Here is a 27,320-nt window from a genome sequence, read left to right on the forward strand (position 1 = left end):
GCCAAAACTTCAGCTTTAATAGGGGATCAGTTAATGAAGTGCATTTGATTAGCAACAGCTGGCTGCTACTTACCCTCTGAACTCCTGTGCAAGCAGCGGCGCCATACTTAGTGTGGGGGGTCCTGTGAAATCTGTCTGTTTCACATGACTGTAGTTGGCCAAAGAATCTGCTGTATTGTATCTTTCATTACTAAAGGATTTATATTCTGCAGCTGAACACACCTACGAAATAGTTATTAAGTCTTTTATCATTACATTATTCCTAATAGTTCGACAGCTTATTCTATTCAGCAGTCCATTCCAGCATGCGCCAAGCAAGAGTGTGGTAGTCTGATGGTTTCCGCTACATTATCATCTACTCCACACTCAGATCAATATAAAGAAAAGAGTGCATTATGTGATCATGTTCGTAAGGTACACAGCACTGCGAGAGATCTTTTCGTTGACACAAATCTGCGCCTACAGGTGTGTTCATGACGTGATCAGTCAAACAGCCATCCAGTCATGGCACTGTGGTGGTGCGCCAAGGTCGCCCGCAGCCTGCCTACAGCGTGGTTCTCCCTGCTCCTTTCATCACTGCTGTGGCAAATGGTAAAACTTCACTGAAATAGAAAATGTTTAGAGGCCCATTTGTCTTCTGAATTTCTACATTTGCCTGATATCACTCCATGGATCTCTTCCTTTAAACTTCCTCCAGATCATTCCTGTCCACACCGTCCCATCCTGCCCCCAGAGCTGCAGCTGTCCAGGTGTCAGAGAGGTCCACTGTACGTTCAGACACCTCACCAGCATACCAAAAACTCTTCCTAAGGACACAGAGCGGCTGAACCTGGGGTAAGATTCCACACACACTGAGACACAGTTACCAAGTGTCAGTCCAGTGGGAAGAAAACTAAACACATGAAGCCGTGTGGAATGCCGTGGTCGGAGAACTGTTTTCTTTCTGTAACAAATGATCGAGCTGCCTCGCAAACCAAGTCATGATAAATATTTTCATTTGTTTTAATGACATTAATCTTAAAGAGAAATTACAATCAAGAAGAAGGATTGTTGCTTGCCATGCATTCATCTTATCAACCTGCCATATCAGCTAAAGAAACCCCAGGCAGCAAGTGGCCCATGGTGCATTTAATATGACAACATTTGCTTTTAGCCCAGAAGATAAGGGCTTAGCACCAGCATGTGGTACTAGAGTAAATCTCCTAATCACTTCCATGTGGGAATTATGGATGGAGCTTTCACTGCCCTCCAGCACAGAAGGAAAAAAAAAAAAAAAAAAAATCAAATAAAAAAAAAAATCACAGAGCCACTGTTTTGTATGTAACACACAGCCTTGTCTAATTATCCTGGCTCCAAACAATACATATCCATCTATCAAACCGCTTGGCAGAACAGCACTACTGTCCACAGGAGGGGTTTCCATTTGGGTGTGAGGCTCTGTTTTGGGAAAAACCTTTCACTGCATTTCATGAGTGTAGTTAGAATATCACTCCAGCTACTTGCTTTTCATAGATTACTCTATAAATGATACTTTAACTCATTATATGCATGCTAATGTATGACAAGTACTTCAGGAGGTATGTGGTCACTAAGCACTGCAGTGCCAACCTGCAGTTCACAGGAGGCGAAGTTTCCATATGGGCTCCTGTTCTGTGTGGAAAGCTATCACACCGCTGCAGCTGAGTCAAAGCATAAAGCATGTTTTACACTGCAGGGACAGTTACTGAAGGAATTAGAGTAAGACAAATAAAATATTAACATGAAGTTACACCTTTCAGCAAACACCTTTTCACATCTGCAACAATATTGCACATAATATAATGTTGTACAAGGTCCACTCAAAAATGTCCAAGAAAATCTTACCTGATTCAGATTTAGCCAGCACAGCAGAGATGCTGGTACCATCTGTACTGTATGTGCTAAAAACTGCCTTGGTGTACATAGTTAAAGACACAGCTCTTACACCAAAGCAGTTTTTAGGATTCCATGTTTTCTATTTTGACAGAGAATAGTGGGTAAACACAGGTGTTATAAATCACATTAATTAAGGCTTAGAAATGGACTTAACCTTATTAATGTGATTGGTAACACCTGTGTTTACCTATAATTTAAAGCAAAAGTTACATCATGTACGTAGCCATCAAGCCATTAAAAAGAAAAAAACTGCTGGAAAGAATAAAAACTGTTTTCTACAGAGTATCGGACCTTCTGAGGCTCATGTTAGCTTAGTTTTATAAGCTGCTCTCTGTAAAAGTTGAAATTTAGTCATCAACCACGGGCGATCGTGGCTCAAGAGTTTGGAGTTCGCCTTGTAATCGGAAGGTTGCCGGTTCGAGCCCCGGCTCGGACAGTCTCGGTCGTTGTGTCCTCGGGCAAGACACTTCACCTACCGCCTACTGGTGTTGGCCAGAGGGGCCGATGGCGCGATATGGCAGCCTCGCTTCTGTCAGCCTGCCCCAGGGCAGCTGTGGCTACAACTGTAGCTTGCCTCCACCAGTGTGTGAATGGGTGGATGACTGGGTGTGTAAAGCGCTTTGGGGTCCCTAGGCGGGACTAGGAAAGCGCTATACAAATACAGGCCATTTAACTAAAATTAAAAAGGCTTTTTTCATCTACTGTATGTCCATCTGAAATGAACCCACCGTTTCTGAAGTTGCCAAAAATCCTGATTATCTTCTTTAAATGGTGATTATTTTATTAGTCATGCCTCGATTATTCTCCACTGTGGATTAATTAATCCAGTCATTCCTCTTATACTTCTTTGAAGTCTGCCACTGGGTGGGATGTGCATACTTGGTGCATTGTATGAAGGCCTGATTTAAGACCCTTTCACATAGGGAACGGCATGCACTGCGCTGACCGCTAGCTGGAGCGAACGGACCAAAAATTGTTCCGCGTTCTGCCTGAAAGTGTTGGCACTGTCTCTGCTAGTGAAGAGTGTGTTGTTTCTGCAACACTGCTGTCCTCCTGAGGTCCCTGTGCCCACGTGAACTTGTGTCATGAAGTTAAGAACAGAATCGACTTTTCATCCATATTTTTGTTCATTGTGTGGTTGAACTTAGTGCAGCTGTAGGTTAAATTTTATTGGTTGCTCGAAGGTACGTCACACCGCACAGCATGTACGAGTAACGCTCATGCTGCTCTTTGCTCAGTGCTGCAGGAAAATGTTATTGGGCATTTGGACTTGTGCGATTAACCTTTGTAGAGCCTATGATGTAACCTAGGTAAGTGGCTGATGTCATTGTTGGTGTGCCAACCATGACAGAAGCAAATACAGTTCTGGGACTTTTTCCCTCCTGGATCTCACCCTGTGTTGTATTCATTATCGTTGTATTTTATTTCAGAGGCTAACGTATTAGTTTTTCCACTTCGTTTTTTGTTACTTCCACATCTTTGTGCGTTCCCTCACGTCCATTCCAACAGTTTCCGCAATCTCCCTTCAGGAATTTACTGACATTTACAGTATGAGTCCCTGATACGATGATTATTGTTCCTAGCATTGAGGCAGTGATGATTATTCTGTCACTGATAAATGTTAAAAACTGAAAAGAGTTAAATGCACAGGAGGAATCAGTGGTACTGAACAGGATGATCCCAACAGCTCTGGACTGCACTGATGCGATGTGTACTTACATTTCTAGGGCGGTGCATGTCGGATTACATCGCAGGTTTCCAGCTTCTGCATAGATCCCACAGAAGCGTCTGTAGTGTAAATTGTCTGTGGACAAGTCTGTGGGGCCACAAAACACAGGCAGACACATGGATGTCCGCAAGGGCCGTTGTGTTTACTGTCTGATGATGAGATTTATGTTACATAGAGTAAAGTGGACCCAACAGGACTCGTAGCTTAATCAAGGCTTTAACCACTACGTGTTTGATGTTTCACTAGGGAGTTTAGTACGACCAGCAGCCATGCTTACACCTGAACTCTTGACAATAATCTCTACATTCATTTGTTTGAACTGTTGTCACTATTGGACAAAGATGCAAACTGTCCCATTGGAGAATAAACTCCATTTAGTTTAAGTGACCATTTTAGGAGCTGCCTGGGTAGAGCATAGAGAAATAGGCCACGTGTCTTTCACTTGTTGACTGCAAAAGTTCAGAGGACGAATGACTTGTGCTTTTCTTACATGGGCTCAGTCAGACATTATAAGATGTTGTACTCGGGCGCTTGCATGGCAGCGTTTGTTCCTACAGCTACAGCTCTCCAAAGTGAAGCCAAGAAACACTCAGGGCTACAATGCATGAGCAAAGGCTTATGATTCCATATTGATTCCTGATGACTTTGTGTGTGGCGGAGGCGGTGTCTATCGTATTAGGAACAAAGGGAATTTCAGCAGGACACTGCAACAAGAATACATTTGGAAGGGGACCACGAGCCTTTAGGGAGCAAACAGATTTAAAACTTTCCGATGACGGGACCACCCTGAAAATAGGGTGGAGGGATTTTAACTCTAAATGTTCACACCAGACATGTTTGGGTGTTTTATTTAGACTCTTGGGCCTGTTTCCTTTATCGTAGGTTTAGAGACATGCAGTTTGAATTCAAAAGAAAACTGCGGGTTTCCACTGTCTTTCAAAGGAACTGTTCAGTAAATGGCATGGAGGATGGTATGGACCACCTACAGCACAGGGGACTGCTGTAGCATCTGGGGATTTAAAGCTGTAAGGAGCTGGAGGCTGACTTCTAAACAACAAGTAGTCTAACATGCTTGAGACTCGTATAGTCAATGTGGGGCTGAGGATGTAGCTCTTTCTGATGAATGTTGAAATACACCATATGCAAGGTGTAGACTGTATGGACAAAAGTGCAAAAGTGCATGGCCATATGCACGCTACACTTCAAGGAGCTGCTCGGCCACGAAGCTCCCAGTGCAGTTTTTGTGCTGATGTTGATGCCAGAAGAGGTTTTGAGGAGGTTTGCAGAGTGGTTTTGCATGGCAAAGCTATATGAAAAGTTCATAGCCAGTTACTAGAAATGCTGACATATCATGATCATTTTGTCTCTAATTTTTTTTAGATTTACTCTGGAACTGTTAGAAATATTAGAAATAATATATTTGAAACTGCGCCTACTTTCTGAACACATGTTAGGCTACTTCCTGTTCCACATTGGTGCCGTTTTAGATGTTTGCAAAGAAGATAAATCACTTGAATCTGCACACACGTTTCCCCTGATTTAAAAATAGCAAAGCTTTAAGGAGGAAAAAACCATTGTGGGTCAAAGTCTGTCTGAACACTCTGTCACCCTTGATTCCTTCAAGTCCTTCAAGCATTTTCCTTTTCTCTTATCTTACACACTGAATATCGTTGCCTTCTTCGCCTTATGCCTTTGCCATAACAGTACCTGGTCCTGTTTGTTTTCTCTGACAGATATAACAGCCTGACGGAGGTGGAGGGGTCTGAATTCAGGTCACTGTGGCAGCTAGAAATGCTCATGTTGCATGGCAACGACATTAACACGGTTCATCCTGGAGCTTTTTACAGCCTGAGATCACTACAGGTAGAGTTTGTCTCTTTGTATGTATTACATTCATATCTTGACTCTATTTATTACAGTTGGTATAAACAGAAGGAACTGCTGCTTTAATCGAAATAAAAAGTCAAAACTCACTGGACTCATCTCTAAAAACTCGCGATAACCAATGTGGCACTTTTCATTTGTGTCAAACTGTTTGCACGTGTTGCTTTCTGAAGCGCTGCAGGAGAAATTTGTGAATAAAACAAACTTGATTAGGTCATAAGTGGAAACTTCATTTAACAGCCAAGTTTACTTCTGCGTCACATTCTGTAGATCAGATGGTTTTTCTCTTTCTAACATTAAATGTCTTTTATGGAGAAACAGATTACAACAAAAAAATGATAAGTGTAAAAGAAATGAACACCAATGGCATACAGTGTATGCACAGAGTCCAATTCAATCTTCTCCTGTGTAAACCACATATAAGCCAGTAATTAGCTGTTCTTTGATTGCTTGACTAAAGTTACAGTGAGTCCTGTTGGGTCCAGATGGATCCGATCAACGCCTATATTAGCTTTTTAAACACACCAATGATCCATGCAATTACATCAGAATTAAAAATGAGAGACTCTGGACTTTATTACTGCACATTAGACCAGTGCAATGAGGCTCAACTGCAACTGCGTGATTCCTCTTCTGCCGTAGCAACATCACAGGCCAACTAAAGACCGCTGCAATCTTTGAAAATGTCTTCCAGTTTGGTGCTTCTGTCTTTTCATAGTTCTCTCATTACCTGTTTTACAGATCTTGAAGCTGAGTTACAACAAGCTAAGGTCAATAAATCCTGGTTTGTTCGAGGGTCTTGTCGGTTTGATTCGTCTCCATCTGGACCACAACCTTATAGACTTTATAGAGCCATACTCCTTTTCTGGCCTGACCTCCCTAAAACTCCTGCAGCTGGAGGGGAACCTTCTCAAAGAGCTCCACCCGCATACCTTCATAACAGTGTCAGTACTAGGACACTTTTGGACCTCAGGAGTCAAGTAAGATATCGTGAAATTTATCTGAAACTAACTTAAGATTATTGAGTATGTACCTAATTATCTATTTACATTATTTTGTTTGGAAGTAAATATACGCAAGCAAGCCAAGCCGTTCAAAATATGGTTCACAATGCAACTCTCTACTAGGAAACCTTGTACCCTGGCATTCATTTAGATGTTTCTTTGAAAGTGGAATAGCTCAAAGAACCTGACAAACAAACGTAAACTCTGTGCGGTTCTCCTTTGAGCACTGCATACTTATGCTATAAGGCACCACAGCACAAAAGAAATTATTACAACTATGTGTGATGAATTTGCTATCTTGTTGCCTATTAAATGGTTGCCATGAAGACCAGGTCTGCAACCAGTTTAAGTCAGCTGCTGTCTTCATGATGCCTCAAGATGGCAATGAAATGAAAATTAATGGAGTCGGTCTGCTATCAGTTTGTACTGTAATGGACTTGAGCTGGTAATTCCGTGCAGTCTGTTTCTGATAATATAGTGATTAGCTGTAAATAGAATTTTAAAATAAATAAATAAAAATAAATTACCATCTGCATTTGCAGAAATTTACACCAACTTGAATTCAAAGGCTGGAACTGGAACCATATTGATCTAAAACTGAAATTCTTCCAGAAGCAGTGACATAGCTGCTGTCATTTAACTGTAAAAGGATTTAGGTGTTCAGAAATCTTGAGTTAGGATGCCTTCTAACAGATGACCCGTGCAGTCACCTTACATCAAAAGTGGTCAGTCAGACCAGCTGGTAACCACAACTACTGAAAACTGGCTGCTAAATATCAAATAATTCAATGAAATCACCAGGCAACAACAGATTTCACCTAATTGTAAGGAGGCTGCCATCCTATTTATTTATTTCTTTTTTTCTTTTGGTTTGCATGGTGCCACCAATAGAAATGCTATTGTCCCATATTAGCCAGCTGGTGGTTGTGAGAGCAAACCTAGACTCATGCCTTAACAAACTGGAGCTGTGTTTTTGTCGTGTGTTTTGGATTGCGTAATACTGAAGTAGGCAGAGAGATGTACTGTTTTTCTTTAAGCAACATAAAGTCTGATGACAAGTGAAATTTTCTGTGTTTTTATGTGTTGAATATAAGAAGACACTTTTTAGGGGACTTTAGCTCCCAGTGCAACTGATAATAGCCCCCAAAATTATGTCTTCAGTAAATGTATGCTTACTTTGAGACAATCACATATGTATTACTGTCAGGTTTCCTGGGTCGTTGACCCAGTGTTTTCTGTTTTGTCATGTTCAGTTTATTTTCACATCCATGTTTTCTATGCCAGCCTGTCTACTAGTGTATCATGTTCCAGTTCCTTCTATGCATCATTAGTTAGACTAAGTTCAGCTGTGCTCTCACCTGTCTCCAATCGTTGTCATTGTTAGTCATGTATTTAAGCCCTCTGTTCCCTTCAGTCCTGGTCGTGTCATTGATGTTATGTTGTTGTTTACGCCTGCGTTCAGTCAGCCAGCCATTCAGCCTTTCAGTCAGTCCTTCAGTCATTCAGTCAGTCATCCAGCCAGCCAGCCAGCCAGCCAGCCAGCCATTTCCTACCTCTGTTCTGTTTGTTCACTCCATCGGCAATAAATACCAACCTTCACCAACCTACCTGTGAGTCCAGCGTTTGGGTCCTCCTTCTCTCATCCACAACACAGATCCTGACAGAATGACACGACCCCGCGTTGTGGACCCAGCGGACTCTGAACCTTTTGAGCGGCAGGAGGCAGCGCTCCTTCGCTGGACGGAGGAGCTTAGAGGAAAACAGCGGCTCTTCGCTGAGGGAGAGCACGTCTTCGCAGGTACTGCCTGGCTCTGGGCGGGCCTCGAGACGCCATGGTTCTCCACCTGCTGCCTCACCTGCATCGGAGCATTCGCCGCGGAGAGTGGGAGTCACAGGCCAAGCTTGGCTGCTCGCTTCTCCCCCCCCGCCCGCTCCTCGCCGCCCGCCAGCCGCCTCACTCACCGGCTCTTCCACTTCCGCCACGGCACAGCGGCTACGCCTCCCACCTCGGCTCAACAGAGGCTACCGCGCCAGAGGCTCATCTGTTTACCCCGCCCGCTTCCTCTTCCCAGAGAAAGCGGCGTTCACGCCGCCATAAAACGGACTATTCCCAGCAACTCCCGGCGGTGAGTCCCAGTGACTGTTTGCCACTTTCCTCATTTGATTCGTCACATAAAATAAATAACAGACTCATCTCCGATCCATGGGGAACTTCCCTCTTAGACGATGATGTGGACTGGGAAGACTTTTTCTGCTCTGCTTCCCCAAAGACAGCTCAGTTAAAGACTGTAAATAGTGGTGGCGGAAGGACCAGACTTAATCCCGATAGACATGTCAATATCACTCACCCCGTCAGTATTTCCACTCCTATCAGTCAGCCTACACCCACACCTGTGCCAGCTCCCAGGACGAGGGCAGCTGCGACCCAGTCTACCTCCACACCTGCTCCTGTCTCTCGGGTCGGGGTGACTGGTGTCCAGCCACCTCCTGTGCCTGTTCCAGCGCCCAGGCTGAGGGCAACCAGAACCCCGCCTGACCTCCCTAGAAGCGCGAAAGAGCTAGCCTCTCCACCTGTCAGTTCACCACTTCATCCACCGCCTGATCCAGCTTTTCACGCCTTCGCACTGTCCCTGGTTAGGCTAGCTGAGGTGTCCCCTGCTCAGGCACCAGCTTTATTAGCCCAGGCTGTAGCTTTATCTCCCTCACTAGCACAGTCTATAGCTCAGCCACCAGCCACACCAACCACAGCTCCGTCGTCAGCCTCACCCACCTCTATTCATCCCTTAGCATCCCCACTCCAGTCAGTTCACTCACCTGCTGTTCAGCTTCCAGCCCAGTCGGTTCACTCACCTGCTGTTCAGCTTCCAGCCCAGTCAGTTCACTCTCCACCTGTCCAGTCACCTGTAGCTCAGGCTGCTCCTGTCCAGTCACCTGTAGCTCAGGCTGCTCCTGTCCAGTCACCTGTAGCTCAGGCTGCTCCTGTCCAGTCACCTGTAGCTCAGGCTGCTCCTGTCCAGTCTGTAGTTCAGTCTCCTCCCGTCCTCCAGGCCCCCGTAGTCCAGTCTGCTCCCGTCCTCCAGGCCCCCGTAGTCCAGTCTGCTCCCGTCCTCCAGGCCCCCGTAGTCCAGTCTGCTCCCGTCCTCCAGGCCCCCGTAGTCCAGTCTGCTGTTCCTCAGGCCCCCGTAGCTCAGTCTGCTGTTCCTCAGGCCCCCGTAGCTCAGTCTGCTGTTCCTCAGGCCCCTGTAGCTCAGTCTCCTGTTCCTCAGGCCCCTGTAGCTCAGTCTCCTGTTCCTCAGGCCCCTGTAGCTCAGTCTCCTGTTCCTCAGGCCCCTGTAGCTCAGTCTCCTGTCCTCCAGTCTTGTCCTCTCCAGCCAGTCCAGTCTGTCATCCAGTCGCCCGTCCTCCAGCCAGTCCAGTCTGTCATCCAGTCGCCCGTCCTCCAGCCAGTCCAGTCTGTCATCCAGTCGCCCGTCCTCCAGCCAGTCCAGTCTGTCATCCAGTCGCCCGTCCTCCAGCCAGTCCAGTCTGTCATCCAGTCGCCCGCCCTCCAGCCAGTCCAGTCTGTCATCCAGTCGCCCGCCCTCCAGCCAGTCCAGTCTGTCATCCAGTCGCCGCCCTCCAGCCAGTCCAGTCTGTCATCCAGTCGCCCGTCCTCCAGCCAGTCCAGTCTGTCATCCAGTCGCCCGTCCTCCAGTCAGTTCAGTCTGTCATCCAGCACCCTGTAGTTCAGTCACCCGTTCTCTCACCTTCTGTAGTCCAGTCTTCTGTAGTCCAGTCACTCATTCACCATCCATTTCAGTTCCCGGACCCGAAGCCACAGCATCCAGAGCCAGCTGTGAGCTCTCCTGCTCCTCAGCCAGAGGCCTCCGCGCCTACTGGCCCAGCCTGTCTCCAGCCAGAGGCCTCCGCGCCTGCTGGCCCAGCCTGTCTCCAGCCAGAGGCCTCCGCGCCTGCTGGCCCAGCCTGTCTCCAGCCAGAGGCCTCCGCGCCTGCTGGCCCAGCCTGTCTCCAGCCAGAGGCCTCCGCGCCTGCTGGCCCAGCCTGTCTCCAGCCAGAGGCCTCCGCGCCTGCTGGCCCAGCCTGTCTCCAGCCAGAGGCCTCCGCGCCTGCTGGCCCAGCCTGTCTCCAGCCAGAGGCCTCCGCGCCTGCTGGCCCAGCCTGTCTCCAGCCAGAGGCCTCCGCGCCTGCTGGCCCAGCCTGTCTCCAGCCAGAGGCCTCCGCGCCTGCTGGCCCAGCCTGTCTCCAGCCAGAGGCCTCCGCGCCTGCTGGCCCAGCCTGTCTCCAGCCAGAGGCCTCCGCGCCTGCTGGCCCAGCCTGTCTCCAGCCAGAGGCCTCCGCGCCTGCTGGCCCAGCCTGTCTCCAGCCAGAGGCCTCCGCGCCTGCTGGCCCAGCCTGTCTCCAGCCAGAGGCCTCCGCGCCTGCTGGCCCAGCCTGTCTCCAGCCAGAGGCCTCCGCGCCTGCTGGCCCAGCCTGTCTCCAGCCAGAGGCCTCCGCGCCTGCTGGCCCAGCCTGTCTCCAGCCAGAGGCCTCCGCGCCTACTGGCCCAGCCTGTCTCCAGCCAGAGGCCTCCGCGCCTACTGGCCCAGCCTGTCTCCAGCCAGAGGCCTCTGCGCCTACTGGCCCAGCCTCCGAAGCTGTTGCTTCGTCACCGCCGGCTTCCATGCCGTCGCCTGGTCCAGCCTCTGCTTCGGCTTCTGCTTCACCGGCTTCCATGCCGTCGCCTGGTCCAGCCTCTGCTTCGGCTTCTGCTTCGCCTGGTCCAGCCTTGGCCTCAGCCTCGCCTGGTCCGACCTCAGCCTCGGCTTCAGCTTCGCCTTCACATGGTCCAGCTTCTGCCACGCCGTCGCCCAAGCCACGTTCTGGACGTCAACGTCGGCGCGGTCTTCCTCGCGGCCGCCCACCGGACCTGCTCAGTGGCCGCCGCCGTCTTCCTCGCGGCCGCCCACCGGACCTGCTCAGTGGCCGCCGCCGTCTTCCTCACGGCCGCCCACCGGACCTGCTTCGTCTCGGCCACCGGCCACGTGGCCACCCACCTGACCTCTCTCGTCTCGGCCACCGGCCATGTGGCCGCCCACCTGAACTGTTTTTGTTTTGGACTCCGTCCCTCCGTCCTGGGCCCCCTCCGCCCGCCCTGTTCTGTTTTGTTTTTTTTTTTTTTTTCTTTTGGCCGTCGGGTGCCGGCCTTTGAAGGGGGGGGGTACTGTCAGGTTTCCTGGGTCGTTGACCCAGTGTTTTCTGTTTTGTCATGTTCAGTTTATTTTCACATCCATGTTTTCTATGCCAGCCTGTCTACTAGTGTATCATGTTCCAGTTCCTTCTGTGCATCATTAGTTAGACTAAGTTCAGCTGTGCTCTCACCTGTCTCCAATCGTTGTCATTGTTAGTCATGTATTTAAGCCCTCTGTTCCCTTCAGTCCTGGTCGTGTCATTGATGTTATGTTGTTGTTTACGCCTGCGTTCAGTCAGCCAGCCATTCAGCCTTTCAGTCAGTCATTCAGTCAGTCGTCCAGCCAGCCAGCCAGCCATTTCCTACCTCTGTTCTGTTTGTTCACTCCATCGGCAATAAATACCAACCTTCACCTACCTACCTGTGAGTCCAGCGTTTGGGTCCTCCTTCTCTCATCCACAACACAGATCCTGACAATTACTCAGAAATTCCCCTTAGAGTGTAGCAACCTTCAAACAGAAGCGAAACAGGACCCCAAAAACAGTGTTTAAAGAGCTTCGATAGTTCCTAAAACTCTTGTATTGTGGTTCTAGGATAGGACGGGATGCGCAAGTAATGTAATACATATGTTTCCTTTCAATATGTACAATGTATTCAACAATCTTTCCAGTCCCCATCACTCTGGAGACCCTTTAACAAAGACACTGTGTAAATGTTTTTGTCTCAGACACTTACACCTATCAGACAATCTGTTGGAGCAGTTACCTGCCAGAGCTCTGCAGACAGCTCCCAGACTTGAGCTCCTCTCGTTACATGGTAATCCTTGGACCTGCGACTGTCAGCTCCACTGGTTGATGGAATGGAGCTCCACACATGAAGGTATGAAAGCATAACTGAATACCCTAGCCCTATTTCACCACATGAGCACTTTGAAAGCCTGAAAACAAAGCATGCACTTTCTCTAATTCATTGTAATTTCACAATTTCACCTTGTTTTCCCATCATCTCTAATATTTTCCCTCATATCTTCTCAATGCCTTACATTTCCATCCCAACTTTGTTTCCCTCACATTCTTCCAGGAGTAATAAAGTGTAAGAAGGAACGTGGATCCAAAGACCTATGCCCACAGTGTTCCTCACCTCAGCACCTGAATGGGACCCTTTTTCTCGGGTTAACTTCAGACAAGCTTACATGTGAACGACCAGCTCTTCGTTCCCCTCTCAAAAAGTGGGACAATCCAGTGTGGGCTGAATCAGAAGCAGAGCCTGACGCTCCATACACTCAGGACTTTGAAAAACCTTTAGGTCATTTGACCATTGTTCTCTCAGATAGCCATGGAAACAGTGCTCATGTGGCATGTGATGTTCGCCATCCTGGAGACAGTTCACCTATGACGTGGACGGCAAATCCGCGTTCACCTCGGGACTTATCTGTCAATGTATCACTGGTGACTGCTATTGAATGCGAGATTGATCGAGAGAAATTGCAAAATCTGTGGCAACTGGTTGCGTATTACTACGAAAGCCCTGCGATTTTGGAGAGAGGTCATCAGAGGGGAAATGCAAGTAGAGTAACCTATCAGTACACACAAGCTGTGAATGAGAACTCGCCATATTTCACAGAACTAAAAGGGTATTTGGTAGCAGAACCCTCATGGCTGCTTCAACCCAGAGTCACTTTGAGGCTTAATAGAAAGCAGACAACGACCAAGAAACTGGTGATGGATTTCACTACTTTAATTACAAAGAACATCAACATCCACAGGGTTGAAGATGACAGTGACTTTGCGTCTTCCTGGGCTCTAATTCGCAGAGGGACAGCAGGACGCGTTCAGACTGCTCTTGAAGGATCAAAGGTTAACTTAGAGTGCAGTGTCCTTACATCTGATCCACAGGTGAAAATGGAGTGGATGCTTCCAGATTTGTCCATTGTGGAGGATGTAACTGATAAAATACACATCTCTGAAAATGGGCAGCTTGTGATTTTGAATGCCACACTGTCTGACTCCGGTGTCTACCACTGTATTGTCAGAACCAAAGCCGGTGTGGACTTGATGCCCTTGAGACTAACCATCAAAGAGCGCTCACTGAGTCCAACAGCTTTCAATGGTGAGAAAATTACAGTTGAGAGAGGGAACACTTTCTCTCTTCCTTGTGAGGTGACCTCGGCTCATCCCAGTCACACTATATGGTATCTACCCAGAAATCAAGTTCTTCTCCCCACACAACAGACAAGAAGAGCAGAAGTGATGGAGAATGGGACGCTGGTTGTAAGAAGACTGACACTAGAAGATGCAGGGGAATATAGCTGCTTGGCCTCCAATCTGTATGGAGCTGACATGCTGACTCACATAGTGGAAGTCAGGGGAGAAAAGGCTTCTGAAAGGACTAAAGTACAAACTGAGAAAGAGCATCCTATTTTGACAGTTGCTTTGGAAGGAGGAGAAGGCTCAGGGGGAGATTTTCAAGAAATTGTGCGTCCTTTTTCTACACAACTCCCTGAGAAGGTAGGATCGAGGCAAAGGAATCCTAACGGTTTTTTGAAAAGGATACGAATGAAAGATTCAAAGAGAAAACCTAATAAATCCATTAAGGAGTTGGATCCAAATCGTTGGGCAGAGATACTGGCAAAAGCTAATGCGAAACCAAGTGGTGCTCTGCCCACTGAGCAGACACTTGAGGAGCCAAGCACGGTAATCATCCAACCAAGTACAGCCACACCTACAACTGCAGTTGCAACTATGGTTAATACTGCTGCTTACAACTTACATCATACCACCACACCTCCTGATACCAGGATAGAATTGACAGATTTTCCTATCAATGCGAAACTTTATCCTGAGGTACATTCAAACACAGGCCAAAAGGAGGATGAGAAAAAACACTCTGAAACATTAGAAAGTCAGATTCTTCAGACTGCTTCTCCCAGGACTACAGTTCCTTCTGGAATTCATCAGCCAGTCGAACAGTCAGAAAATAAGCACTTAGGAGAGGGAGGAAGAAACGCTGACTTTGTTTCTGCTGGTTCAAACAGAAGAAGGCGCCCTTACAGACGTAGAAAACCCCCAGTGAGAAGAATCCACCCACATCTTAACCCCCTCTACCATTCATCAAACAAACCCCAAACAACTCTTCCCCCAACAACAACCACCACTCCAATGACAACACCACCCATTACAACAACTACTACTACAACTACCACTACTACAACTACCACTACTACTTCTACAACAACTGTTCCAACCACAGTGGAAAACTATGAAACCTTATCTGCTGAGTATCAGACAGAGGGAGATGAGTACTATGATGAATATAATTACAAAACTGGTGACAGTTTGGATGCTAAGGAAGATTTAAATAGTGAAACTCTTATTACAGCTCAGGAGCTTGGCATTAGCATTACCCCCTTTCCATCAGATAAGGAAACTAATCCCCACGTAGGTCATTTGCCAGGTATAAACCATTTACCTAATCCAAAGACAATCGTCACTCCTAAATTAGATAATCCAGCTATACGGCCTGTTGAAGAAAAGACGAAGGATGTTGTACACTTAAAGGAACCTGAGATAAATAAAGTAGAGATGACTCAAGGAAATGGCATCAAGAATAAAAACCTGCTTCCAAAAGCACCAGAGGAGCAAGAGAAATATCAAATAGAGACAGAAGGGAGAAAGAAAGACACCGAAAAGTTGGTTACAGAGAGCTACAATACACGAGATATCTTTAGGTCAACAACACAACCGAGATTTTACACTCGACCTTCGCCAGAGAAAAAAACACTAACGCATGCAAAAACTTCATCCTCCAACATCTTTACATCACATTCAGCAAGAGGTGGAACCAGAGATGAAGACACACCAAGAGAAGACAAATGGATACACAAACCAACTGTAAAGCCTCAAATGAGCAATTTCCCCGTAATGGAGCCCCTTCACCCCTGGCTTCATCAAACCAACCAGGGAAGAGGACAAACTACCACCCAGAGGGTTACATATGGAAACCAAGACAGAAACACAGGAAGGCACACTAATGTGAATCCAGGCAGGCATTTCCAGCCTCCCAGAGTCCCTCCAACCTCTAGCTGGTCTTTACACCATCATCGTCATCATCATTATCCCCTGTACCCTTCCTGGCCAGGACAAAGATCTTTACCACATCCGAGACAAGGTAAATAAAGTAGCATGCTATAATTTCCTTTCTAAATGTGTAGGTTGAACACATAACAATATTTGTTTTCTGTTATTTTCTGTAATTTTAAGCCTTATTGCAATTCATGGTTCTCATCCTAGGGTCACACCCTGCAGCTCTCCCACACCCATGGGCTCATGGCTCATTTGTCACCAACAGACCAGAAATTACAGCTGAAACAGTCAAACCCACGCCCACTGTTTCAGGAGCAGGAAATATCAGACTGACTTACTCAAACACCCACCTATCCCAACATCATCGTCAGAATCATCATGTGGATGGCATGACCCAAACAAAAGACCTACTGTTTCTAACAAGGCTGAGGAACAGATACAGACAGGTATAATGGGGGACTCGGGGCTGGTATAAAGTTCACATGGTTTCTTTTGTCTAATTTTGTATGTAAATATTCATAAAATGAATGTCTGGCAGAGACATGCTCATATTGGACAACCTCACAAAAATAGCATAACTGTCTTGGAAGACCAAAAAAATGGTACCATGCTCTTTCTGTTGCAAAGTCGTGAGGTATTGCAGGTCTATTGTCTTTTTTCACATCACTATGTTGTATTACACAAGATAAAATAATCTACCATCATGAATAATGTTCATTCCCTACAGAGGTGCCCATTGTTGACCAGTTTAAAGAGGTTTTTCTTTGACCATCCAAACTCCAAAGCTGAAGAGCTTTTTGCTTCTTTAAGCCCAGGGTGATGATCATATGGCTCATAGGCTGGCAGTATGGTTCATGCTTCCTATTGCTTAATCTAATGTCTTCTGCAGCAGACAGGCCTTTGGAAATAAAATCTACATGAATAAATTCACCACAGACACAGACAGTTAGCATTAGCTCTTAAATAAAGCATTAACTACTGAAATCCGAGGTTTGACTTTTTTTAAACTGAAAACAAAGCTAAATGGAAACTTAATTTAGAAGTTGAACGTGTATTGAGTCTAAAATCACACATGTGGGATGATTAAGTTTCATAATTTTTTCAGTATCAGAGCTCACTTTGGCTTTTTTCTTGTAATTAGAAATTATGTTTATTTGAAAAATGTTGACATTATGACAAAGGATCATGCTTGGTTTGTATTTTTCCAGGCACAGCTTGATCGCATTGCTCAGCTGGGGAGAATGGTTACACCCAAACCACGCCCTAGTTACTACAATACTCCACCCCCCTTACTGCCTAAACCCAACCTTCCATCCCAACATAGACCTTACACCCCCAAACCAGCAGTGCCTACTGCCGCTTACACAAGCAACCTTCAGCCCGCAAACTCTGCTAAACCTTCATCATCATCATCATTCTCTGGTTTCATGCCGACTCCTCTTCCCTACCATCACACCACCGCTGGGGCTTTGCATGAAGGTTGGTGGCCTGTTGGAGGTACAATCATTTGAAAGAGCTAAAATATATTAATGAATGTTGTTTAGAAATTAATTATGATAAAACTGATGCTTTCATTAATTTAATAGCAGGACGAATTAGCTCCCGTCGTCCTACAGCTGCACCTCCTTTCCGATGGATGTTTGAAGGTGGTGGTGGTGGGGCTAAACCTCGCATTACCACAGTTACCACAGCAAGTGTGTCAGTGCTGGCAGAGAGTGATGTCCTCCTGCCGTGCAAAGCAACCGGGAATCCTGAACCTAACATTGCTTGGATGAAAGTCTCAACAGGTAAGGCGCAATTTACCGTGTGCTCAATTTTCAGCTCTGGTCTGGTATTAAATAGGTTTGCCATTTATTAGTGTGAATGCTTGTAAAAGCATTCACAGTATTGTTCTTCTAATCTTTATTATTATTATATATTCCGTACGTTTTTTGGCATCTAATTCCTTCAACACCGCTCAACTTAGAAAAACCATTCAAACACCGTTAGATTCCTCTTCTTTTGGACATGACTGCTTCTATTTTTCTCATTTTTAACATTTATATTTTTAAAATTATTCAACTTTTTTCAACAAAAATTTCCCATGTATTTCAATGGGGAGACCCTTCAAATTCTCCTTCAACTTACTCATTTTTAAACTCGTATTACTTCCACATACGTTGACATAGAGCCACCATTCAAACTTTAAAACAAAGTCAATACATTCAACTATTCAACTTGTATTTATCTTTTCAATATCTATTATACTTTTTCTTCAGTTCCAGTTTAAGTTTCATGATGTTTTTTCACCCGTTTCAGAGTTTATAATGGGTGTGTATGGGACGGAATGTTGGGGCTAGAGTGAGACAGCTCAACTGCTAGAGTGAGAGGAGCAAAAAAATTAATTGTAAAATCTTTTTTTAAAACTGCTGCTGTGTCCGCAGCGTTTGCTCTACAGGTATGATTTTAACCTCAAAACGTAGCCATCGCTGTCCTCCTTCATCCAATGTGTTTACTATTGTACTAGGTGTTATGGTTCTTTCATAAATGTCACCAATGCAGAGCCTCCTCCCTCCAACTCCTCCATAGACTCCAATGTTAAAATGGCTCAGAAAGTTTGTTTGAAAATCAGAAGAGCAGGCTGTCTTTCCACTGTCACCACGTCCGTATAATAAACTCCACAGGCATGAAAACTGAGAATTTGGTAGACTGGACAGTGCTGTCGCTCACAGTGAAAGAATTTTGTCAATACAAGTTGTCGTTTTCTTTTGGGAATGATTTGTTTTGAGCTGAGTTTTCTGTTCATTTTAAGCAGCAAAAGTGAGGTGCATGTCTGTGTGCGTGTGTATGGAGCCATTGGGTGCAGTCACTATAGCAACCAGGCTCACACCTGCCTGCCTAACGAGCTCTGTCTCTCACTGTGCCAAGATTCATCTTAAACACTTCTCTTTCAACTCTTGCTGTGTCCACAGTGTTTGGTCTACAGCAATCATTTTACCCTCAAAACAAACCCATCGTTGTTCTCTTTACAACAGCGTGTCTTTCAAAGCTCAGAGATTTAAACTTTTTAAACTGTGTGGATCCAAGTGGAGGGATCACATTCTAGTCATTCAGTGATTCAAAGAATATGAACTTTTAATATTCATTCAGATGTTTTCTGACTCTAAATTTTCTTTTCTCATTTCTTAGGTTTTTCTAATTTACATTTAAAACATTTTCAGCTCTTTTCCAACTTCTTCTTCTTTTAGCAATCAGCTTTTAGCAGTTCAGCACTTTTGTTTTCAGGTGAAAATTTCTGTATTTTTCATCTCATTCAAAATTTTTAACTTAAATTCAGCAATTAATTTATTTCAGTGCATACATTCAGATTCAAGCATTCACACTGCAGTTTCTTCAGAAAATGCACTTTCTAGTTTTTTCTAGTAGCAGAAATTCTTAGAAGTCTTTATGGTTTGGTCTCTCCTCAGGTGCCACTGTCCCAGCTAACACCAAGCACGGTACCCGCTTTGAAGTCTTCAAAAATGGAACTTTTGTTATTAAAAACATCCAGCTTCAGGATCGAGGACAGTACCTTTGCACAGCCCAGAACAAGTTTGGATCAGATCGGATGGTCATCACTTTAGCTGTGCAAACTGAGGCACCCAGGATTCAACCACCCAGGTCCACAGAGATAGCAGTCTACTTAGGAAAAAATGTGTTTCTGGACTGCCTGGCTTCTGGCAAACCACCAGCCCAGATTTCCTGGATCCTCCCAGACAAAACATTTGTTCGTGATGCCGGGACTCTTTACACTATCCTCTCTCCAATGTCTCTGCTTCAGAATGGGACCCTTCACATTCATTCTGCTAATTTCTCCAGCAAAGGGAACTATAAATGTATTGCAAGCAATGCAGCAGGTGCAGATACAATTACTTATCATCTGCACGTAGCAGCTCTGCCTCCAAGCATAAGCGAAGAAGCACTGGATAGTGTGATCATTCCTCCAGGTATGATACAGAAGCAGAGATTTTCCAGTAGTTTGAATTCACACAACAAAAAATATTTCCATCAACACTGAAAGTGTTTTTAAAGACATGGCTGAAACGTTCATAGAATCACAACCCTTCTAAACCAATAAATCTCTATCCAACCAGGCAGAGGTGTCTATCTTCACTGCTCTGTGAAGGGCGAACCACCACCTGCTCTCAAGTGGACACTCCCAGCAGGTGTCCAAGTCAAACCATCACAGTTTCTGGGACGCAGGCTGTTTGTCTTCCCAAATGGGACACTGTTCATTAAGAATGTTCTACCATCTGATGGTGGGAGGTAAGAGATGGCCATTTCTTTTAGACTGTTTCAAAATAAATGTATGTATGAATGCAGCTATCTTGGCTCTGTTTTCATAAGTCATATAAATTGTATTGAATTCCCGTGACATAGGGATTGGCATGCAGTTTTCTTATTTATGTTCCATACAGGATTGTTTAAAATAACATTATTGATCAACCATTAGCAGGTTTTAAAAATCGTGCGTTCCAAGCAGTACAGATTTATGAGTGAACTCTAATATGGTTGTTCTTATGTTCTTCTGTGACAGCTGAGTTGTTTAAAAGATGTCACTAAGCTAATCAGTCTCTCACAGGTATGAGTGTTTGGCCAGTAACACTGTGGGAATTGCCAAAAGAACAATCCAGCTGGATGTGAGAGCAGATTCCTCTTCCTTCTCTCACCAACCTCCTCCTCCTCTTCCCATTCCTCCAACACACCGGCATGCTACCCCATCCCGTCAACACACCGTCTCAGCTATGTATGGTTCTGCTGTTTACCTCCATTGTCCGGAGTCTACTGACTCCACGAGAGGGACCATCTGGCAACTACCATCCAAAACGATCCTGGATCATCGATACAGGTAACTGAAATGTCCCATTTTGTGAACCAGTACAACACTAACAAAGAGATTACTCAAAATGTTTAGGTTGCCTTTAAACCAGACTGCTTTAATCTCAGTGCCTTTTCTCTCCCCCATCTGCCTCCAGTCCAGAGAGACCAATTAAAGTTTTCCGTAATGGGACCCTAAGGATTCTTCAGTTAACTGAGCTGGATGGTGGAAGTTATCTGTGTGTCTTCCAGCGACCCAATGGGGAGGACATGGAGCTTTTCCAGGTAATAACAAGTCAGAGCAATATGGGGCCAGTTTATTTTGTTGCCAACTCTTTGGAAGCTCATTAGTATCTCTTGTTGATAACTGTTAATGTTCAAGAATTCTAACACTGTGCCTTCCATTAAAGGTGAGGTTTGTCCTCACTGTTTCTTTTTTGTTTTTTTTAATGTGTGCTGAGTAAAGCTAAAGCAGCTGATGTGTCAGTGATGAATACTAAAAGTGTATTTTCATAACTTTCACCAATATGTAGCTGACTGATGAGAAATATGAACCAAGGTTTGCTGTTATTTACAATAACATACTTTATGCATTTGTTTTTAGGTTGAGGTGTTAATGACTCCTCCGAAAATCGAACATGTGAGGACGGCACAGACCAGGGTCACTTTTGGGGAAAACTTCCAGGTATATATGTCACGGCGAGTGAAGTGAGCTGTGTGGAGATAATGAAGTAGGATCCAAACGCAGGCACTTGTAAAGGTGTGAAGGTGGTTTATTGAAAATAAAGTACAAAATAGAAAAACGGCAAACTGGACCGCAGACTATATGAACTGGGAACAACTAAACTACAAAACACGAACCAGGACACGAACACGAAGAAGGGTGGGTGGAGGTAAGTGATGACAGACAGCAGGGAGAACACACGGATGAAATACGATGGATACACAGACGGACCAGCGACTACAACAACAGAAGACACGACTTAAATACACTCAGAGAAACACAGGGAGATTACACACAGGTGGGGGACACAGCTGGGAGTGATTAACGAGATGAGACAAGGGAGGTCAAACTGAACACACTCACATGAGACGCAGACCTTCACAATAAAACAAGAAACAAGAAAACACTACACAAAGACGCAGACTCGACACTGAGAGACAGACAGAATATAACACATGGAACTTGAACTATACTGAACATGAGACACAACCGAAGAACAAATCCTTAAACATGAATAAACAGAAACATAGAATTCTAATAATAATCAACAAGGCACAAAAGTAACAAAACGATCATTCAAAAACAAACCAAAACCTAAGAACTCAAAATGCTGGGTCGAACCGACCCAGAACCGTGACAATATATCTGTGTGTGATACCTCTAGTCTGAGTATATGCCGGATCAACATATGAAACTGTGTCCAAATTTTGCTTTACTGCCTTTTTGAATCCATTGTTTCAAGAAAAACAGTCATTTCAGGACATTTGCCAAGGAAAGAACCCTGAACACTTGATTCCTAAAGTTAAGGCATCTGGTGCTCTGTTATGCTTAGAGTCCTCTTCTCCCCTAAGTGTGAAAGGTCACTGCAAATAAGTCCAAGTTATTATGAGTTATGGAACATCTACCAGAATGACAACAGATGTCTGAGTCAACAATTATCCATATTTATAGTACGTATTGAAATTGGTTAGCACTGACTTTGTGGCTTTTACATTGTTCATTTTACCCCCATATCTAAGCTTTAGCTTATCTTTAGCTTTTCAGTGAGTGCAAATCGTCATCTACATCTAAATCATTGTTAGCAACATATAGATGAATATGAGCTAATGTTACCTTAATTCTATGGTGGAAAAGTCTAAAGAGACATTCACACAGGATGCATTGTAAATTGCTTTGTAGCTAATTGTTGGTCACTAGCAAACATCTAGATAAGCTTCTAATATATTTTCCACATTGTAATATGCCAATCACCACTATCCTCACCTTAAGGTTGAGAAATGTTTAACTCAGGACTGACAACTTCAAGTTGCTAGCGAACTTTGTGAACATCATTGACTTTCTATGGTCTCACCATATCATTGCTAGTTGCTTCCTGTGTGGGCACCTCTATTTTATATTTAATTATTAATAATTATTCATTATTATATTTATAATAATGAATAATTATTTATATTTATTATTTCTCTCATAGCAGAATCTATACTAATAAGTATATTAAGACCAACTTTCATGTTGGTCTTAAAACATCTTTGCATAGCTGAGCAACCAATCAATGTCAAGAGGCGTCTTTGGTTTGTTGAGGCACAATGTGACCTAACAGTTCACTTTACTATGTGCTAGTGTTTCCTTTGTATGATTTAGTTCTACTTAGAAAACCAATGGAAAGATTATGAAGCTGGTATTGAGCAGGGCCAGGATGGGTTGATGACTCAAATAGCAGACTTCATGTTTCTTTTAACCACGATTCTTCCATAATACAAGAATCTTCCTACCCAGTTGTATAGATCAGCTGTTTTGATTCATCGGTATACTTGCCTCTCCCCTACCTTCACTCTAGGTGGACTGTGTGGCAACTGGCCTACCCGATCCAGAAGTTTTCTGGAGTCTTCCAGATGGAACAATAATCAACAACGCCCTTCAGTCAGATGATAGCGGCCTTCGTAACCGCCGATATGTTATGTTTGGCAATGGAACTTTACTTCTCCAGCAGATGGGCAAAAAAGATGAGGGTGACTACACTTGTTATGCCAAGAACAAACTGGGAAAAGACGAAAGAAAAGTGAGCGTCAAAGTGGGACCAAATGCTCCGAAAATTAGATTCAAGTCACAGTCACTAGTGACGATAAAACTGGGAGAATCAGCCAAACTGAGTTGTGAGGCAACTGGTGAACCTACACCTAGAATCACATGGATCTCACCACAAAAGGATGCAATACCAGCATCATCGGACAAATTTCAGATTATGGATGGTGGAATGTTACTCGTAAAGAAAGTGACACTGTCTAGTGAAGGAATATATACATGTTTGGCACGAAATTCAGCTGGTGATGATGTAAAGAATGTAAAAGTTGAAGCTGAGCCCCAGGAACCCTTTATCAATGGTGTGAAAGGGAGGAGTACCACCAAGGTTTTGGGTGTATCGTACCAAGCAGCACATCTGCATTGTAGAGTGGAAGGAAAACCGGAACCAAGAGTCTGGTGGGTTACTCCTTATGGCCTCTCACTCCCAGCACCCTACCTCGGAGGTCGCTTTCAAGTCCATCAAAATGGGACCTTGGAGCTGAGGGGATTAAGGAAAACAGATGAAGGGAGGTATATGTGTCTAGCAAAAAACAACATGGGTGAAGCCTCACTTTTGGTTGAATTTGATGTAGCATCATTAGCAGAGAAACCTACTTTTTCTGTTCCCAATATTGAGATCTTACCAATAAAGCCAGATGGAGGGGAACTGACTCTTGAGTGCTCTGCCCGTGGCAAGCCAAGCCCAGAGTTTTCATGGATACTACCCAATGGCACATTGTTGATGCCTGGTGCTAGACTCCAGCGGTTCACCCATTATTTAGGCAATGGAACTCTGCGGATCTCTCGACCAGTTCCAGCTGATAAAGGAGTGTATCGGTGCCTAGCAAAAAATGTTGCAGGACAAGCAGAGAAACGCTATGCCCTGGAAGCTGGGAAAAAGCCAGTGATCAGAGGATCTACAGGTATGTTTGTTTTTTTATCCAAAATTAATGAAACAGAAATGTCTTTTGTTATGTGGAGTTCATATGTGAAAAAGAAAGAAATATATTTGTGTAATGCATGCTGTCTTTGGACCAAGACCGGTTTTAACTATTTTCCCTCTTTTTAATAGCGACTGCAAAATGTGTCTGTTTGACCAAGAGCACTTCCTCTTAAGCAGCGGTCCCCAACACCCGGGCCACAGACCGGTACCGGTCCGCGAGTCGTTTGGTACCGGGCCGCAAGAGTTGAGTCTCGGGTGTGAAATTTATGGTTTTCAGGGTTTTTATTGTTAAATCGGTTTCCCTGGGTCTTTTCCCGTGCTGTAGTTGTGTGTCTTATTTTGAAAGAAATATTTGCGCGTTACCATAGCGACCAGAGAGCATTAAGGGGCAGAGAGGAGGATGTTACTCTCAATGTTGTTGGCGCATTTCAGGAGGATGCTGCTAATAAAGTTACACAATTACACAGTGAATTCACGTTTATTATTATATTTACAAAATCCCACAGTTTTTGTCTTGGTCGTATCATTTTATTTTGTTGTATTTATCCGCCACACCGGTCCGTGAAAATATTGTCTGACATTAAACCGGTCCGTGGCGCAAAAAAGGTCGGGGACCGCTGCTCTTAAGAGTTTTAGTTCTTTTGGTCTGCACCCAAGAGTAATTTTTGTGTTCAGAGGTTCTGCCAAAGAGTCAATGCAATGCATGTTTGTGTTATCTCAGTTCTGTCGTATCATTGTATTTATTGTGTCTATCCTTTGAGCAAGAAATTATCTTACTGTTACATTTTGACTGTTTCCAGGTGGGATGAAGATCACTTATGGCCTCAATCTGAACTTGCCTTGCACTGTGGATGGATGGCCGCAGGCATCAATTACATGGATCCTGCCCAATGGTGTTGTTTTGGACAAACCTCAAACTATTGGCCGAATATCTTTCTTTCCCAATGGTACGCTCCAGCTCAGGCAGATGGCTACCTTTGACAAAGGAACATACATCTGTAAAGCCTCCAACTCTTTTGGCTCGTCAGCACTATCCTACCCAGTCACTGTGATGGTGTTCCCTCCACGAATCACAAGTACAATGACTTCCATCACCAGAGCGAACAGGGGATCGCCCGTGATGTTAAAGTGTGTCGCAACTGGTATTCCAAAGCCAGACATTTCATGGACGTTACCTGGGCGCACCACACTGGTTCCACACAGCCGGTACACGGTACAGGGAGGAATTCATATGACAGAGGAGGGCAGTCTGGTCATACAGAACCCTGTGCTCATGAACTCTGGTATTTACAAATGCAACGCAAAAAATGCCCTCGGAACGGATTTCAAATCGACATACTTACAAGTTGTTTGAATTACTTTAACAATCATTTGTATTCAGAATATCTCACATCAGTGGTCAGGATAGGATTTTTTTCCATTAGGTTTGAATATATCGTCAGTGACTCGGCAGATTTAAAGCTGGTTGACTAATAGCTTCGCTTGGGATTTCACGCACTGCAGTTTGAAAATGAACATTTATTATTTGTGAAGCGTAAATCACATTTTTTGTTTGTTGTCTGTTTTTGTTCAGTATACCTACTGATCCTACAGGTCTTTTGTCCTGTTGCGAGCTCGTCTTCTAGGCATTACTCCCATAGATGTGATTTCACGTTATCCTTACAACATTATAGTTTATTAAATTTTATTTCCCTAAACAATTGTTGCCGCTTAACAGCATGTTCTGTCAGATAACATACCTTCATGCTTTACTTTCTGTACCAATCATCTGCATACAGTATTGCAGTTTTTTGTTTTTGGCAGATTAAAGTGTTTGTATAAAGATTCAACAATTCATGGTACAAAAGAGTAGAGTTTACTGCAGACATCTGTAAGTCCTGGCTGTGTTTGCTAAGTACCATACATGATAAACTTTCAATGTCTCTTTTCTATGAGGATTCAATTACCTCTTATTACTACAGTGTGTTTGAGCAAATGATTCAGTGTATGTATCAGTATCATTAATCATGTTCATAATGGTGGGAAGGAATAGTTCATAGCTGGTTGTGAACTATTAACAAAATATGTAAGTACATAATTTATAAGTTAGTAATAAAATATCCAGATTTTTATTGTTTTCTTGTTGTTTTTCTTGTTCTTTTCTTCTCTGTTTGTTTTTTGTTCATTGAGTTTTGTCTAATTTATGCTAATTATCACTGTAGCCAGACAGTGGGAAATTTGTGGGTTTGCATTGTGCATTGAACTTGCTGCAGATGGTGATTTAAATGCAGAATGACAAAGGCCTTCTTCTGCAAGCAATTGACTCCTCTATCAAAGACATGCGTGGCATACAAGTTGTGGGAGTCGCCAATCTGTCTGAGATTGATTACAGTCAGTCCAAGTGGGACTTAGTTGTTTGGAGACAGGTTTCATCTCACCAGAAAACCTGTGCAATTGCCTTGCAGTCAAAAGTGGTCACACAGAGGTTGAGGGTGTTGCACGCTAATCCTCTTTAGGACCATCTGACCACCATTACTACCTGCAGTCACTGGGTAACCTCCACACATGCACTGGTTAGTTGTTATTTTTGGAGTCTATAAAACTCTCTGCGTCCAGGATGAGCAGAGTAGATGTTTATCTCATCCTTGGGTTTGAGCCCAAACCTTCCCCACTTCATTCCCCAGAGACTAATAATAACTATTGATTAAATGCAGAGAGATGTATAAACACATAGTGAGTGAAAAAAAGGTGACTGAAGAAGAAAGAATCAGTGCATCACAGGAAGCACCCAGCAGCCTGCACCTGCTGCAGTGTAACTAAGGGAGGATTCAGGATCACCTGATCCAGCCCTAACTGTGTGCTTTATCAAAAAGGAAAGCCTAATCTTAAAAGCAGGGTGCAACACATGCACCCAACATATGACCTCTTACTCATTGACAATGGGGCCGGTGTGGCTTCTCACCAAGTATGTTTTACGACAAACACACACTCACCTTC

General features: G+C 44.4%; 1 protein-coding gene across 1 annotated transcript; it reads left to right on the forward strand.

The window, feature by feature from the left end:
- Window positions 1-463: 463 nt before the first annotated feature.
- Window positions 464-26,438, forward strand: si:ch211-159i8.4 (matrix-remodeling-associated protein 5). Its single transcript, XM_039622733.1, has 16 exons — window positions 464-591; window positions 698-834; window positions 5,377-5,506; window positions 6,269-6,507; window positions 12,426-12,577; window positions 12,779-15,865; window positions 15,988-16,226; window positions 16,989-17,259; window positions 17,367-17,567; window positions 19,227-19,745; window positions 19,893-20,064; window positions 20,381-20,647; window positions 20,775-20,901; window positions 21,221-21,301; window positions 23,178-24,324; window positions 25,145-26,438. Exons 1-16 carry the CDS (start codon window positions 505-507, stop codon window positions 25,696-25,698), a joined length of 7,410 nt encoding a protein of 2,469 aa, XP_039478667.1. The 5' UTR covers window positions 464-504; the 3' UTR covers window positions 25,699-26,438.
- The last annotated feature ends 882 nt before the right edge of the window (window positions 26,439-27,320 follow it).

The sequence above is a fragment of the Oreochromis aureus genome, linkage group 2 (assembly GCF_013358895.1).
Source record: "Oreochromis aureus strain Israel breed Guangdong linkage group 2, ZZ_aureus, whole genome shotgun sequence".
NCBI classification, from domain to species: domain Eukaryota; kingdom Metazoa; phylum Chordata; class Actinopteri; order Cichliformes; family Cichlidae; genus Oreochromis; species Oreochromis aureus.